Below are 16,443 nucleotides of genomic sequence, written 5' to 3' on the forward strand. Positions count from 1 at the left end.
CTTCTAGCAGGGGTTATAACCCCAATATGGAGCTTAGGTATATTCTAGAAAGCAGTTGGGGGGGGGAAACAATGGTAAATGCAACCACATTTTTGTGCCTTCTTAAAATGCCAAATTTAAAAAAAACTGTCTTGCTGGTCAGTCTAGACTACCATTCAAAAGTTTGGGATCTGTAAGTTTAGTTTTTGTTTGTGTGTATGTGTGTGTGTGTTTCAAAGAGGTTTCTTATGTTACCTAATGCTGCATTTATTTTATCAGAAATACAGTAAAAAACAGTAATATTGTGAAATATTGCAATGTAAATATAAACTTTTTTTTTTTAATTGTGATGTAAATTAATGTAATAAATGTAATTTATTATCATCCTGTGATGAATAGATGAATTTTCAGCAGCCAATACTCCTAATGCATCCTTGGTTAATAAATGTATTAATTTCTTTCAAAAAAACAAAAAACATTTGAATGGTAATGTATGCCAAGCTTTGCATATTGCTATGCAGTGTTAACAAATTTCTTTGTTAGATTTCAAAAACATTTTGTTGGGGCCAATATGTGTTAAAAGTAATGCACTTATGTAGCTCTGCAGGATGAGCGAAGCCCAGGCTTTTGGGGTGTATGATACTCACTGATATGAGGTGCAGGCAGGATCCTAGCAGTTCGCACAGGTCCATGCCTCACCGAGAACAGCTCCTGTGCTTCCCCGTTCAGCTGCAGAGAGAAGAAACAAACAGGCATGCTTAAAACACACTGGACAGTGATGTTACAGCGATAAACTCAGTTCAAAGACAGCAAAGAGTACTGTGAGTGTGAGAATGTGGTGATGCATAAACTGTAAAGGTGCATATGGGTTTGCACCAGAGCCACATCACAAAGGTTATCAGACTCGAGACAAAATGGCAACCATATAATTACAGTACAGAGTTGACAGGGCTCCAGCATTTTGTCTTTTATTTGTACATCAGCTAACACATTCCGTTTGAAAGTTTTGACACAGAGTGTCCAACTGAGAAACACCCATGACGAATGTCCTAAATACTGTGGCATCCCTTTTGGAACATTAACATAAAAGTACTCGATTGTGAATCACACAATGCTCTGTTTGGTCTGCAGCAGCTGTGATGTGGTTTGATAATGAGTCACCCAATAACTAGAAGATAAACATCAGGCATCTGTGGACGAACCAAAGCAAGACATTAAAAAAAAAAAAAAAAAAACACTGCTGTGTAATGTTATCTGGCCTTCGGATATGAACAGAAAAGGGATAAAAGCTGCAAAACTCAATTCTGTCATTGACAAAAAGGCTCTTAAATGACACTTGTGCTGTTTTCAAAGCTACAGTCTGTTTTTTTTTTTTCATAGTTAAATTATCCTATCCCAGCTTAATGGAGCAGTTCACCCAAAAATGAAAATCATGGGTGAATCACAAACCCTGTATGACTTTGTTTCTTTAGTGGAACACAAAAGGAGAAATTGTTAAGTATATCCCAGCCATCCTTTTTTACATAATGAATATGAGCGAGCACTGGGACTGTCAAGCTCCAAAATGACAAAAAGGTCCACTGAAGTATTATAAAAGTGGTTAATATGACTCATACATTATATTCCATGACTTCTAAAGCCATAAAATAATAGCTTTGCTTTGAGAACACACCAAAATTTAAGTCATTATTCAAACTTTGATTGTTCTTCTTGGAGAAGTAGATGAAAATGATTGATGTTCAGTTCACAAACTAGTTATTCTTTTGAACTGGATCTTTTCAAAGAGCTGATTTATTGGTTCATCATCTGAATGTTTCAGTCACAATGATTCAGTTAACGAGGTCACAACTTCTTATTCAATTACTTATTCAAAGTCTTCAGTAGGTCGATTTCCCTGAAACGTGTAACATTGTGGCACTACTGTTTGTGCATCTTGCACATGACACTGGCTCAACCAATGGTGTGAGTTTGGGGCGGGCCTATTTAAAATCTCAGATCCATTCAGAATGAAGTCTTTTCTTGCCTCTGCCAGTGTAGGAAAAATCAGAATTGCTGATCAACTCAATGCCATTTGGGGTCAAAAATGTGGTTGCGGGACATCAAAGAACAATGGGGCACAAACAAAGAGAGATTTGTTCACACTGTAGGACAAATCAACGCAAACTGAGAGAAAACAGACTTCACGTGAAGGATGGAGGTTGAGCCAACAACTAAACCACAAAACAAAAGCTACCATATTCCATAAACGTGCTCCTCAAGTAGACAAACTGTCCCAGGCCGATATTCAGCACCTACACTCTTAGAAGAAAAGGTTAAAAAAATGAACCTTAGATTGTAACTGTGGGGGAACCTTAAAGGTTCATTTTTGAACCTTTTTGAAAAGGTTCTAATTGGAACCTTCATTTAAAGGTGCATTAATGACCCTCATGGGTTCCTTTTTGAACCTTTTTCTAGATAGCAATAGCATTATTATTATTATTATTATTATTGATGTTTTTGTTATTATTATATTATTTTTATTAATTACTAATCCAATTTCACTAAATAGACAGAACACCACGATTGTCCATAAACTGATTAATACGTATTACGAACAAACCACCAAACACATAAATAATTAAACAACAATCAAACATAAATATGTATTACAAACAAACCAACAAACACATAAATAAACAACAATCAACATCATGCATTTATATACATACATTCATTTAATCAAAAAAAACTGGCCATTGTGGCTGGCATATTGTCTTTGGCATTGTGATAAATTAAACAGTTTTCAATGATTGTTAGGGTGTCTCTCAACTTTGAAGCATAATCAGTGTTGAAGTGTAGATCTGTGTTCACATCGTCTACTTCTCAGATCTCCTCCTCCCCTTCCATCATTATTTCTAAAAGAGACTCTGCATCCAAGGCACGTCCCTTTATAAACAGCACAGTGTTGGGTGTATGTGGTTCCTAAAAAAGGAGAAAATAATGTTATACTATAACAATATTTAGTAGTTAAAGTGAAATTATTTTTTTAATTAAGATTAAAAAATGAGTCTGTAATAAATCTTTGACTATTTTTGAACCTGTCAATGTAATAAAGGCTTTGAAAAGAAAGATGAGGCAGTGTAAACTATATTAACAACATAATAAAGATAATAGAGAGGGTGGCAAGTAGTCATGAAAAACTACAAGAGCATTTTGGTTGCAAGAATCCCTTACTAAGATTATAAATTGACATCAGTGAGAAAACAATTTATTCTAAATATAACAAATTGTAATCAAAAGTATATGACCCATTAAAGGGATATTTTGTCATCATTTACTCTCCCAGATGTTGTTCCAAACAACCCTTTTTCTTCTGCAGAACACAAAATAAGATATTTAAGAATGTTAAACATGTCAATGATTTTCAGTGACATTTTTGAAAATAATTTCTTTCACAGAACAAAAAGGTAGCTGAATTTGTCCGCAAACCGCAAAAAAAAAAAAAAAAAACTGACCAAAAAAGGTCTAGCAAAAATCCAATTATTTATTTTTCATATGCAAAAGTGCAAAAAGTGCAAAATGTATTAAAAACAGACCAGAGAGCAGACGTTTCAGCCCATGATTTCTTCAGTGCTCATGAGGCAAAAAAGCAACACCACAGCTGATCGTAATCATTGAGGGATAATTGTCATGCCGACAATTTCCCTTCACAAAAAACATACAAGATCCATCTCTTCATTTAATCCTGTTGGGTTAATGATTTTAACTCAAAAATACAAAAAGCCTCTCTAAAGCCTGATTCGGACGGTAATTGTTTCTCACATGGACGTCTGTAAAAATGTATTTACATATCACCTCTGTGATAAAACTCATGGATTCGGATGGTGATTTATTCACAGTGGAGGATTGAGTTCTGTGATCCTGCGAACCAGAGAACGAGCTGCTCATGTGGCCAGCCACATGATTGTGTGCTGTAAATAAAATGAATTGTGTATTTAATGTATTTAAAAATACTTATGTAAAATATATTCTTATTATTCCAAGCATATTTTATAATGTACAATCTTATTTATTATTTCATTATTTAAATCTCCTGTTTAAAAATACGTGCTATAGTTGTATATAATTATACGCGATATATATCCGTTTATAATACACATTTTAAAATTGTATTGCATACCTGCTGCTGCCATAATAAAGACCCATTTCGAATGTTTACGTGCTTTTCTTCTCTTTCTGCTCTCACTCGCTGTGGTGGAGCAGTTATGAAGTATTATTCTTTTAAATACTTTCCAGCATTTCAGAAATAAATATGTATGCTAATCACTCCGAAGTACAACAGTTACCGTACGGTGTTCGGGAGTGTTCAAAAAGGGTTTAAACGCTGAATTTTGAATCGATTTCTTCTCGTAAACTCAGAGATGTGGATTCAGACGGCAATAAAATTACCACACGACCTTGGTGTTTGTCAAAAAACAGTAGGTAATTCGGCCGGGGATTTTTACAGGGGTGGTGAGAGAAAAACACAGACGACCTGGATTCGGACGGCAATTAAATCACCAACTACCCCCTGTAAATAGTGAAAAATCACTTGTGTCCCCCTGAGAAACAATTACCATCCGAATCGTTCTTTTGTAACAATTTTCTATCACGGTTACCACCTCTCCTATGTAAAAGTGTGCCACTATGGCCCCTGACTGTGCAAGCCTATACCTTGGTTATCTTGAAGATCAATATGTCTTGAATAATAATCCTTTCATTATTAATTGAATAACTGCTCTTCATTGGCATCCATTGATCACTGTTTGTGCTACCAGACTCTGTCTGTGACACTTACCCCTACTGGCCTTGGCCTCTTTTGATACAAATCTTGGCCAGATCATCCATCTACACAATAAATAAATAAATAAATAATAGAAAAATAAACATATACATGAAACATTCTCACATGATAATGCAAATGTAAGTATTGAAGTGTCACTTTATTTTAGCAAACCTACCTCTACAATGGCTGCCATATTTTTGATGGACTCCTGGTAAAATGATCTGTTTCCTTACTTTGCCAAACCTGCATCAAATTTAATTTATTTCTTCAACATTAATCAGAGGTGATCTTTCTTTTGTTTGAATCTGTTTTTAAGCACATCCTCAGCCAGTCTTTACTCTCAAGAACTGGTATTTGTTAACAAGGGCTGAAGACATCTTGTTGTGCTTTAGGTTTTCTTGTAAACTTATGAATTTAACTTAATCCTTAATTTTTGGGAATATTTAAGCTTTCGTAGTCTCAGGTTCATTAAAATGTCTCCATCAATTTCAGTCTCTGTTAAAACAACAGGAGTCATGAAATTATAGTTATAAAGGCAGATATAAAGTACATACAAACAGTATTATTTTAAATTCAACATATTACCTTGATAGGGACAATGGTGTCTCTTTTGAGAATTGATGATAATAGCGCCCTGCTGTCGTCCAGGTTCAGTTCTTCATGAATGAACTAGCGGCACATGACCAAGCAATCAGTGTGGCTCGCAGCGCAGCCTCTGTTGGTGAAAATAATCAATACACGAGTTCTCGTAAAGCAGCAGGCTAAAATCTTTAAAAATATCTTGAAATAAAGCATTCGAAAAAAGGTCTTCAGGTGTAGTAACCATGGTATACGTGGAATAATTAACTCTGGACCGGTAAACTGACTTAATATTGTGGCCACATTATCATTGTGTGTGCTTAATTTTTCTACAATTCTGTGGCCCGTCGACATTTATTAATTATGAAACACAATTATGACATTACGTAGCCGTTATTTTCATAGCTTTTCCAAAAAGATAATAGTTTATTTGAAAGGTTTTGTTGCCTTACCTCAGATCCAGACAGCAACATAGTTTTGGCCCGTTTGGCCACATCTGGCCCATTCATGCTGCTCCACTGAGTGCTGCTGTTTGCGCTTGAATGTTTGTAACGGTTTTTCCGCGCGACCTCTGACCTTGCGCGAATCAGTTTCAGTGCTTTACGTTGCGTTACGCACCAAGCCCAGAAACCCTCGGCCTGGTTTAAATGTTTTTGCTTAGTTTGTTTTTATTCTCAAAATCAAAACAATATAATCAAAATGGTAATAATAATAGTATAATGATAACAACAACACTAGAAAGAAAGAAAGAAAGAAAGAAAGAAAGAAAGAAAGAAAGAAAGAAAGAAAGAAAATCTTGCTGATGAAACCTTAAACACATTTGAAGGAGTGTTACAGAATGGCATAATGGTGTTCCTCAATAATATAAACGTGCCCAACCTGATCATGTCTAAAAGGTGTTTGCCAACCAGATTCATTTAAAATAATTAGCTTTGGTCACTTGTTATGTTCTGAGCTGAATTAGTAGGCTATCTGAGATCTGAAGGTTGAATGTGAAATTTTAAAGGATGTACAGTTGTAAAATATGAAGATAGCCTATTGAATATAATGTTTATTTTTAGGGGTAAGAATTTCACCCTCTCAATTTAACACAGAATAGCTTCGTGTTCATTTATGAACATAAAACTGAACTTTGATTTTTAATTTGTGTTCTAAAAAGTGACAACAACATGGTGCCCTAAAGGTTATTGTGCCATTTAGAGATATGTGAGGTGGTCATGGGGCACAGACGAAACACATTGTGTCAACTCAAAGCCTTAACATTTTGGTTAAACTGATGGAGGCCACAACTGCATCTGACATCACAATTAGTAACTGAACCAGAGTAAATTCATTTATACTAAGTATGTGAATTAATAATTTACTAACAAGCAAATGATGTTCTAACTGTACTCAGTCTAGTCTTTACAGTAGCTACATCTTAGAAAAGGTTCATGAAAGAGCCTTAACTATGCTAGGTTCTAATATAAACCTTTTACAACAACAAAGGTTCTAAAAATAACTGCCAAATAACCAGTGGATCATTATAGAACCTTTAAGTTCAACTTTGAACCTTTTTGATACACTGTAAAAAAAAAAAAAAAAAAAAAAAAAAAAAAAAGTTGAGCCAACTTAAAATGAAGGCAACCAGCTTCAGCAGATTTTTGAGTTCTCTTAATTTATTTTAAGGAGATTCTCAACTTTTTGTTGTATAAACTTAAAACAACAAGTTGAGAAAACTCAGAAATCTGCTGAAGCTGGTTGCCTTTATTTTAAATTGGCTCAACTTTTTTTTTTTTTTTTTACAGTGTAGCTAGAAGTTCATATTTGCACTTTAAAGTTATTTTTTGAACTCTAAAGGTTCAATCTCATCTAAGAGTGTAGAATGGCCAGCTACATTTGATTGAGCTATAATAACAATACAGACCTAAATCAAATGAAGTCTTAATCATGTCATTATCATACCGATACTGTAATAAGCTGGTGGAAATCCGGAGATCTGTGAAACCAAAGCTGGGGAGTGGCGCATCACATTGCAAGGGCGGAAATATTTTGATTGGCGCCCACACCCTATGGCCTTTTATTCTATCTTTTTGTTTTAAGAATTAAGCCCTGAATGTGCATCTCTATGTGTGTTAAATTACAGAAACGTCCTTTATCACATTACTGGGCATAATCCATGTGTCTTAAGAAGATAAGCCCACAGAGGATGATCACTCTTTTGGACAATTAGTAGCTTTTTCAAATGCAGGATCAGAGTTGTGTTTTTATTAAAAGCGCTCGGTGCAGACTTTGTAGCTGCCAAGTGGGAGATTAATATGGCATCTACAGCATGGGAGACAGAAGGGGAAAAAACAAGAGAGAGAGGTAGCCTAATGCACGCGGGCCACCACAAAACAAAACCCCCGGCTGGCAAATGGGGCAAAGGAATAATGGAATTTAGCGGATTGTGAGGTTTACATTAATGTGACTGACATTGTGCATTACCAGACTGCTCATCCTTGCTTTACACGGCTTTAGTGGTGGCATCCATCACCAACCTCTGAGCTATTACATTACTATTTATCACAGCAATATGCAAACTTGAGGATTCTTTTTGTTTTTCCTTTTGGTTGTTTCTAATTTCATTCACATGGATACAGTATAGTTGCTGGTCATAAAATGAGTTTTGTTAATCTCCAGCCACTCTGTGTGATGGAATTCAGCGAATCGGAGAGCTGAGAGAGAGACGGCAGCTCTGTCTGTATTCTTAGAAAGTGGAGAGCATCTGAAAGTAGAGCAGACAGAGGACAAAGCCCAGCATTAGACAAGAAAAACTGGTAACGTCGCCGTCTCCTGGCCTTCTAGGCTCTTGATATGATCGAGATACGAGCGATAATATCACCCTGCAGCGCAAGACTGGTTGCCCACTGAAGCTAAGCAGGGTTGAGCCTGGTCAGTACCTGGATGGGAGACCTCCTGGGAAAACTAGGTTGCTGTTGGAAGAGGTGTTAGTGAGGCCAGCAGGGGGTGCTCACCCTGCAGTCTGTGTGGGTCCTAACGCCCCAGTGTAGTGACGGGGACACTATACTGTAAACAAAAGCACCGTCCTTCGGATGAGACGTTAAACCGAGGTCCTGACTCTCTGTAGTCATTAAAAAATCCCAGGATGTCCTTCGAAAAAGAGTATGGGTGTAACCCCTTCATTATCATTTATTGTTTATGTGAAGGGAATTTAAAGGTTTAATCTGAGAAAAAAGGGGCCATAATTAATCCAATCCAATCCAATATTCCAATGATTTAATGCATTTTATATTTAACAAAAAAAGTATCAGTACCTACTGACACATACTCAAAATGTGTAAAATTAAATGTTGGAAAATAATATTTAAGTTAAGTTATATATATATAGTAATACTAATGACTAGCAAAATGGGCACTATCTTCTCTAATACATTAGAAGCTGTTACGCCCCTCAAATTGAAAAAGGTTAGAGAAAAACGTACTGTGCCATGGTACAACAGTTATACCCATTCTCTCAAGAAAGAAACTCGTAATCTTGAGCGCCCAAAGAAAAACTGCAGTGCTTTACAACTATAGGACAGGAAGAGCTAAATAAACTTATCATTGCATCTAAACCAACAACATGTTTATTAGATCCTGTACCCACTAAACTACTGAAAGAGTTGTTACCTGTAGCAGAAGAACCGCTTCTCAATAGGGGTGTAAGAAAATATCGATACACGCGAGTATCGCAATATTTTGTTTGGTGATACTGTATCGATTCTCCAAAACGGAATATCGATATTTAAAAAAAAATAAATAAATAAATCATACAAGATTCATGGCAGTTGTTTCATTTTGAGTTCATATCCCGACCACTAGTTTTCATCTCTGAACTTAAGCAGTGACAGGAAATACTATCATCAGGGCACTCCACTAATGTTAGCGTAATATAGTTCGCTGCCAGTAATGGAGGATGAAAGAATTGTTCTCGTTTCGATAAGCTGAAGTGTGGCACCATTTGGGCTTTTGTGATAATGTCCAAAAATTGGTTCAATAATGTTGAATGTTATAGGGACTGATTATTGCAAATGCAGATCCCAGTGTGTTCTGGTTAAACTATTTTTATTTATTTTTTGCTAAGGTTTGCATATGGTGGTAGTAACGCACTCATCCCACTATATGCACACTAGACACTTTCTATGAACACTCCCTGCTACAAAGACTCAATAAAAAAAAAAGTTTACTTGAGCATTGCACTACAAATCTTTTTGCACTATGCGCTGCTTCCCACAAAATCTCTCTTTAATCTGTACAACAATTTAATGTACGAAATATATATAAAATTTTTATTTCTATCCTTTTGCACAATTTCATGTACAGTATATATGTAAAGTTCTTGTACAGTCTCAGTTTGTGTATGTCTAGGCAACTAGGTATAGTAGTTATAGTATTTATAGTATATGTATAGTCAGATGGTTTTTTTTCCTTCTTTTTCTCTTATACTTGCATTGCTGTATGTTTATCTTATGTTTAACTAGTATGTAGCACCGTGGTCCTGCGAGACACAACATTTCATTCCACTATATGTCCACACGTGTATCAGAATGGCAAAGCTCAACTTGAACTTGATGGTGTTCTTAATGACAGCTTTCCTAAAAAATATATATCCTATTCCTAAAATAAGAAATGTCCCAATATATCGCCTTGCTTACAGTATCGCAATGTATCGTATCGCAACCCCTGTATCGTATCGCCAGATTATTGCCAATACACAATCCTATTCTCAATATTATTAACTCATCGTTATCTTTAGGTCACATCCCAAAACCATTCAAGCTGGCGGTTATGAAGCCTTTTATTAAGAAACCACAACTAGATTCTAATAAACTGGCAAATTACAGACCCATTTCAAATCTTCCATTTATGTCTAAAATTTTAGAAAAAGTTGTGTCTGCTCAATTGTGCTCCTTCTTGCAAAAAAAAAGATCTCTATGAAGAATTTCAGTCAGGTTTCAGGCCTCACCATAGTACAGAAACTGCACTTGTTAAAATCACAAATGACTTGCTTCTTGCTGCAGACCAAGGCTGCATCTCATAGTATTACTTGATCTTAGTGCTGCGTTCAACACTATAGACCATGACATACTCATAGATCGATTACAAAACTATACTGGTATTCAAGGGCAGGCTTTAAGATGGTTTAGATCCTACCTGTCTGATCGCTACCACTTTGTTCATTTAAATGGGGACTCATCTCAATTATCACCAGTAAAGTATGGAGTACCACAAGGACCTGTCCTAGGTCCTCTGCTATTTTCAATATACTGTACATGTTGCCCCTTGGTAATATTATTAGAAAATACGGGATTAGTTTTCATTGTTATGCTGATGATACTCAACTATATATCTCAACAAGACCAGATGAAACTTCTAAACTAAGATAATAGATTGTGTAAAAAATGTAAAAGATTGGATGACCAATAATTTCCTCCTATTAAATTCAGATAAGACAGAGATATTACTTACTGGACCAAAAAAACAGTACACAGAATCTCTTGGATTACAATTTACAAGTCTCTGCACTGGCTACCTATTAAGTTCCGTATAATTTACAAAATATTATTACTTGCCTATAAGGCCCTAAATGGTTAAGCTCCTACATACCTAACTTGTCTTCTACCACGCTACAATCCAACCCGCTCCCTAAGGTCGCAAAACTCTGGACTTTTGGTAGTACCTAGGATAGCAAAGTCCACTAAAGGAGGTAGACCTTATTCACATTTGGCTCCCAAACTCTGGAATAGCCTTCCTGATAACGTTCGGTGTTCAGATACACTTTCTCTGTTTAAATCTAGATTAAAAGACACATCTCTGTAGCCAAGCATTCACATAATTCATTTTATAATCTTGTACTGCAGTTATATCTGATCAAATGTACATTATTATTATTCTTTAGCTTGGGTTGAACAAATCATTTTTGCATGATGGAACAGCAGCTACGCTAATTATGTCTCTATTTGTGATTAACATTCCGTGGTAACTAGGAATTACAGAAGCTTCAGTCTGGATCCAACCCTTAAATGATCTGAGATGACCGAACACTTGAGAAAAGATGATGCCAACCCCTCAGAGGACCTCAGAGGATGCCAAAGCTCAGACAACATACAGAATTACCAAATTTTGCCATAAGTTAAATATATTAAGGTTCTGCAATATATAAATATATTGTGGAAACTTAATTTCCGGTAGAGCTGCTTTGCAACGATTTGTATCGTAAAAAGCGCTAACTTGAACTTGAAAACTGACCAAGGTGATTTTTGGCTAATGCAATAATATCTAAATTCCATAATATCTCCTGATAATTATATTATTATATCTTAAGCCAGTACGAATAAGCAGATATTTAGTTTAACTGTTATGGCTAATAACTTATAAATGGCCTCTATTAAAATGTATTTTATTTATACTATGTTCTAAATAAATTCAAACTAAAGCTAAATAAATCACTAAATTCTAAACATTACAGTATAATGTGCAGTATGAAAAACACAGCGTTATTCACGTTAATCAGTTGTTTCTTGCTTAATTTATAAATAAGTGTTTGTTCAATGAATACAATGTACAATATAAAGTGATTTTAAAGATTTACTTTAAGTGATCAAGTGATGACAAAGATCATCTAAATGTAAAAAATAATCAAATAAGAATGAACAATGAAATACTCAATATCCATCTGTATAGTATGTTCATATCACCCATCTGTATATCATACTGATAGTATTTTAAAAAATTGTAAATTATGTCCATAGTACTACTGCCTTATCTGTATATTCTGTACATATGTAACATATTGTAGGCACTGTATATCCTGTACCTCTGCTTATTGCACTTCTGGTTAGATGCTAACTGCATTTCGTTGCCCTGTACCTTACATGTGCAATGACAATAAAGTTGAATCTAATCTAATCAACTGATGACGTTATTTTAACATTAAATAGTTAATAATAATATCATGCAAAATTTTGTGCATCCCTTATCAGTCAATCACTCTTAAACATGCAATTTCTGCAGCACTATCATCACCAACACAGATTTCTCAAATACCTGTCTCTACACGGAAGAAAAAAGTGAAATGCACTGGGCTGCTTTAATGATAACAGCAAAGCAGACACCTTCGGTGTACTGCATGTCATCCCTCCACTCCAACACCACTTCAATTAGCTCAGTCTAATCTAACTGCTCTCTCCTGCCAGCCAGCAACACCTCCATCAAGGATTCTGCTCCACCAAGATGCTAATGCACAGGAATGCAGAAATGTACTACAACTAGTGCCACTCCTGCTCCTCCCTTCAACGCCATTATAGAAGGTGTCGGCTCAGCAACTGTCACAAACACTTTGCAGGCAACTTAAAGCCAGACACTGTGATGCTTTCAACACTTTCACAAAAAGTGTGAGATGTTGTGTCTGTAATGATGCTTCCAAATTCATGTCATAAGGAAGTGTAACGCGTTCCTAAAGTGCTAACTGTCAGGACTTCTAAAATACAGGCTTAGTCAGGGTGACAAATCACATAATATGACAGATATCTTTATCTCTATTACCATATGACTGAGACAGGCAAATCTGAGAAACCTTTTAAATTGAAATTGACATTTTCACTACTTTACTGGGGAAGTGGTATCATGTTTAGTTATCATTATTTTTTACATTTGACATGATTCAGAGTTTAACATGCATCTTGACATAATTTCACCCAACTTCAATACTAAAATCTGTATTCCAGGGTACAGTCTTGCTTTTGTCTATGACGACACCAAGTGGTGAAAAAGAGTCACAGCATTACTCAGCACCTGAGCAATATCAAACACAATCTTAAGGTCGTTTGAGAGTCATATTTGACTGAATATTGATTGTAAAAACCAAACTGGAATAAAAAAAATTCTAAATTCCCGTATTCATTTTCAAAACAAAGGATAATAAATGCAGTATACAACAGATAGTATGTAGTAGGCAGTACAACAGTATTGATTTCACTGCTGAGTTTCACTGTCTACACCTTATTGTCACCAAAATGAATAATTTCCATTTCCATTTGCTTTGTCAATGACATACAGAAAGAGTGGAAAAACATGCTGGCTGCATCCAAAAATCCTAAGTACTGTACTTTGCAACCGTTAGAAAATATGTTCTATATAGTATGAATGCATTCCAGAATATTTGTCATGTTGTCATTGTCATGTGACCTACAGCCTTGGTTGCATCACTTCACTGCCAATCACAACTCCTCTTCAGTAGACTCATAGGATAGTAGTGTCCACTGGCTGTGCATGTCAGAATCTCACCAGAAGTAGTAGTTTTTTCCAAATAATGTTTTCCTACTCTTTTATGAATACTGTGAATTCGGCCATACTACTCTTTTCACATTGTATTTTTAGCCTACTACATTATCAGCAAGTATGCATAGTCGGAAGCAGCCTGTGTAGTGCAGGCAAGAGAGACCATTTAAAATGTACTGACTGATATGCTCCAAATCTGCATTCCATCAGTGTATCCAATCATCAAGCAGAGAGGTGGGTCAGTGCCGCTGCCGTGCATCTCTTGGAACTCTGATAAGCGAGCCACATCTGCACACAGGGCAAGAAACTCAAGTTGTAAGAAACGATACAGAAGTACAACAAATAATTCACAAAGCAAGTAATTCAAAAAGGCTTGACGTAAGTTGTAAACAGCTCAATAAACAAACAAGACGCAGATAATAAGAACAATGGAACACATAAATAATGATTCAAAAGCTGGCAAAATATAGCACCTTTCTGATCGCCATTGTTTTTATTATTCTAACAAAAAGAAAGTGTAAAAAAAGATCATGGCTGTCAATACAAGTGCCAATAAAACTGGACAATTAAGAAAGTTATGTCTAATCTTCTGACAGTCATCTCATCAAATATGAACTACTAGCCCTAAACCACATTTAGGATTTGTGTAACATCTTGTTAAATCTTTTTTGCATTAAATTGCTCACATGGGACAGTAAATATATTTACATCACAAAATACTACAAATAAATGTTGCTATTTATAACTTTTTAATCTTCAAAGAATCCTGGGAGGGGGTAAAATAAAGTTTTTTTTACATGATTTCTGAAGGATCATGTGATACTGTAAACTGGAGTAATGGATGCTGAAAATTCAGGGTTGCCATCAAAGGAATAAATTACAATTTAAAATATATTAAAATAAAAAAAGTACATTTAAATATTAATATTTCACAACAAACATCAACGCAGCCTTGGTGAGCATAACAACTTAATTCAAAAACATTTAAACCAACATCAAGTAGTACAGCATGACCAATGTGGTGTAGTCTGATTTACAAAAAAAAGACGACTTGTATGAGCCAGTTCTTTTTAGTGAACCAAAAATATGCAGCATGACCAATGTGATACAGTCTGACTAACAAACAAATATGAGCTTGTTCTTTTAGTGAATCAAAACATACAGCACAAACTTACCATTAATGTCTGTTTTTTCAAAACGGACCCAAACTATCTTCTCTTTTTCATCATTTGGAGGTGTCCCAGTATATGCCTGAAAATTCAAGATTAATACAGGCTAGATATTTTCTAACTAAATTGTTCTTGCTCTCATTATCTATTACTTATGTCTAAAAAGAGAGTCTTTCATAGGCTCTCAATATTTTTGCAACAAAAATACACTGAAAATTAAACATAATCCAACATTGACTTTAAATTACAACACACGTTAAAAAAAGTGAATCTCCAGATTTGTACACAAAATTCCAAGCAAAAAACATTTACCTGAGGGACTACATCCTGCAAGAACGTAACTACGCTCTCCATGTATGACTGCTCTCTGCAAAACAGTAAAAACAATCCTCATGAAAATAATATAACCACACAAGAAGAGACCTGACCATTTAAACTTAAAAGCTTGAGCAGCAATGCAATATTTTATCACCTTTTTGCTTATGAGAACCAACATATTAACATTTACAATACTGATCATTGAATTGGCTTTACAACTGTAATTTCATTCACAAATGAGCCATTATGGTCTTACGTTGCAGCCTGTGCTCGAACCACAACCCCACCAGCACAGCGGCTCGGTCTGCGCGGGGAGTCAGACGCCATGGCCAACCACTCAGGATCCTGTTGGAGCAGAGCATCATGGTTTTCACATGATAATTGCAATACATATCACTGCAGAGATGCCTCATTGATCATTCTGACCTCATTATTAATCTAAATTCAACAGAAGTAATAGGCTACAAATGATATCTGCACCACTACAGATCATGCACCTTGCAGATGGATGTAAACAAATCAGGCACAGATGTGCCTGGCTCAGTTAAATCTGCACAACAGACCCATTCCTATTAAGTATTGATCCTGTAAACGATCTATAATACAGACTTGTTACGACAAGAGAGATAAACAAAATAATCAACTCCAGCAAAATTTACTAGTAACCAAATTATAAGATGTAAATACCTTTATTACCATCATAACAATATGAGTAGCTCTTGATTTAGTTACATTTTACCATAAATTTAACAATTTCATTTAAGACAATGTCCAAAGGGATATCAAAAGTGTGTCAGAGAAAACACAGCTGTGAGTTTAGCCAGTTCAACATTTCATCATATCAACTATCTCCACAGTCTGTTAGCTTAGCCAATACCGCTATCTGTCATTACAACGCTTCAAACACCATAAACTGAGCAATGACAATAACTTTTCTCACTTCCTGAAAGAAATATATATGTAATGTATGTAAGAAATCTGCAGTTGAATGTTTAACGATGCGACATTTGTACTAACCAGAGGTTTTGTGTTTTGAATTCGGATCAACAGAGGTCCTCACAAAACGCCACAGTGAACCTGACATGCAGCGGAAACAACAGATGCTTTGGCCAATCAGAGATAAGCTTCGGAAACGGATAGCCAATAGTGTAAGGACAAAGGTGGGCACTTGGACCTTTCTGACCAATAGTGGATGGCAGGGACTATTTGTGTTTTTTTTGTTCGCTGAACGAATCTGACTCGTTGTTAAAATTACCATTAACATCGTGATGAAGTGTTATATAAAGCAATATT

At 35.6% G+C, this 16,443-nt stretch overlaps 1 protein-coding gene across 3 annotated transcripts in view; it reads right to left on the reverse strand.

The window, feature by feature from the left end:
• Positions 1–16,248, reverse strand: part of LOC306851595 (BCAS3 microtubule associated cell migration factor-like) — a 242,230-nt gene extending 225,982 nt beyond the window's left edge. For all 3 annotated transcript variants that reach the window (XM_079387976.1, XM_079387977.1, XM_079387978.1), the window contains exons 1-6: positions 16,168–16,248; positions 15,407–15,495; positions 15,145–15,199; positions 14,839–14,914; positions 13,845–13,951; positions 627–708 (exon numbers count right to left, since the gene is read on the reverse strand). In XM_079387976.1, the coding sequence (XP_079244102.1) occupies positions 627–708; positions 13,845–13,951; positions 14,839–14,914; positions 15,145–15,199; positions 15,407–15,477 (391 nt within the window). In that variant the 5' untranslated portion in view covers positions 15,478–15,495; positions 16,168–16,248. The remainder of the gene's footprint in view (positions 1–626; positions 709–13,844; positions 13,952–14,838; positions 14,915–15,144; positions 15,200–15,406; positions 15,496–16,167) is intronic.
• Between the last annotated feature and the right edge of the window lie 195 nt (positions 16,249–16,443).

The sequence above is a fragment of the Barbus barbus genome (assembly GCF_936440315.1).
Source record: "Barbus barbus genome assembly, chromosome: 31".
NCBI classification, from domain to species: domain Eukaryota; kingdom Metazoa; phylum Chordata; class Actinopteri; order Cypriniformes; family Cyprinidae; genus Barbus; species Barbus barbus.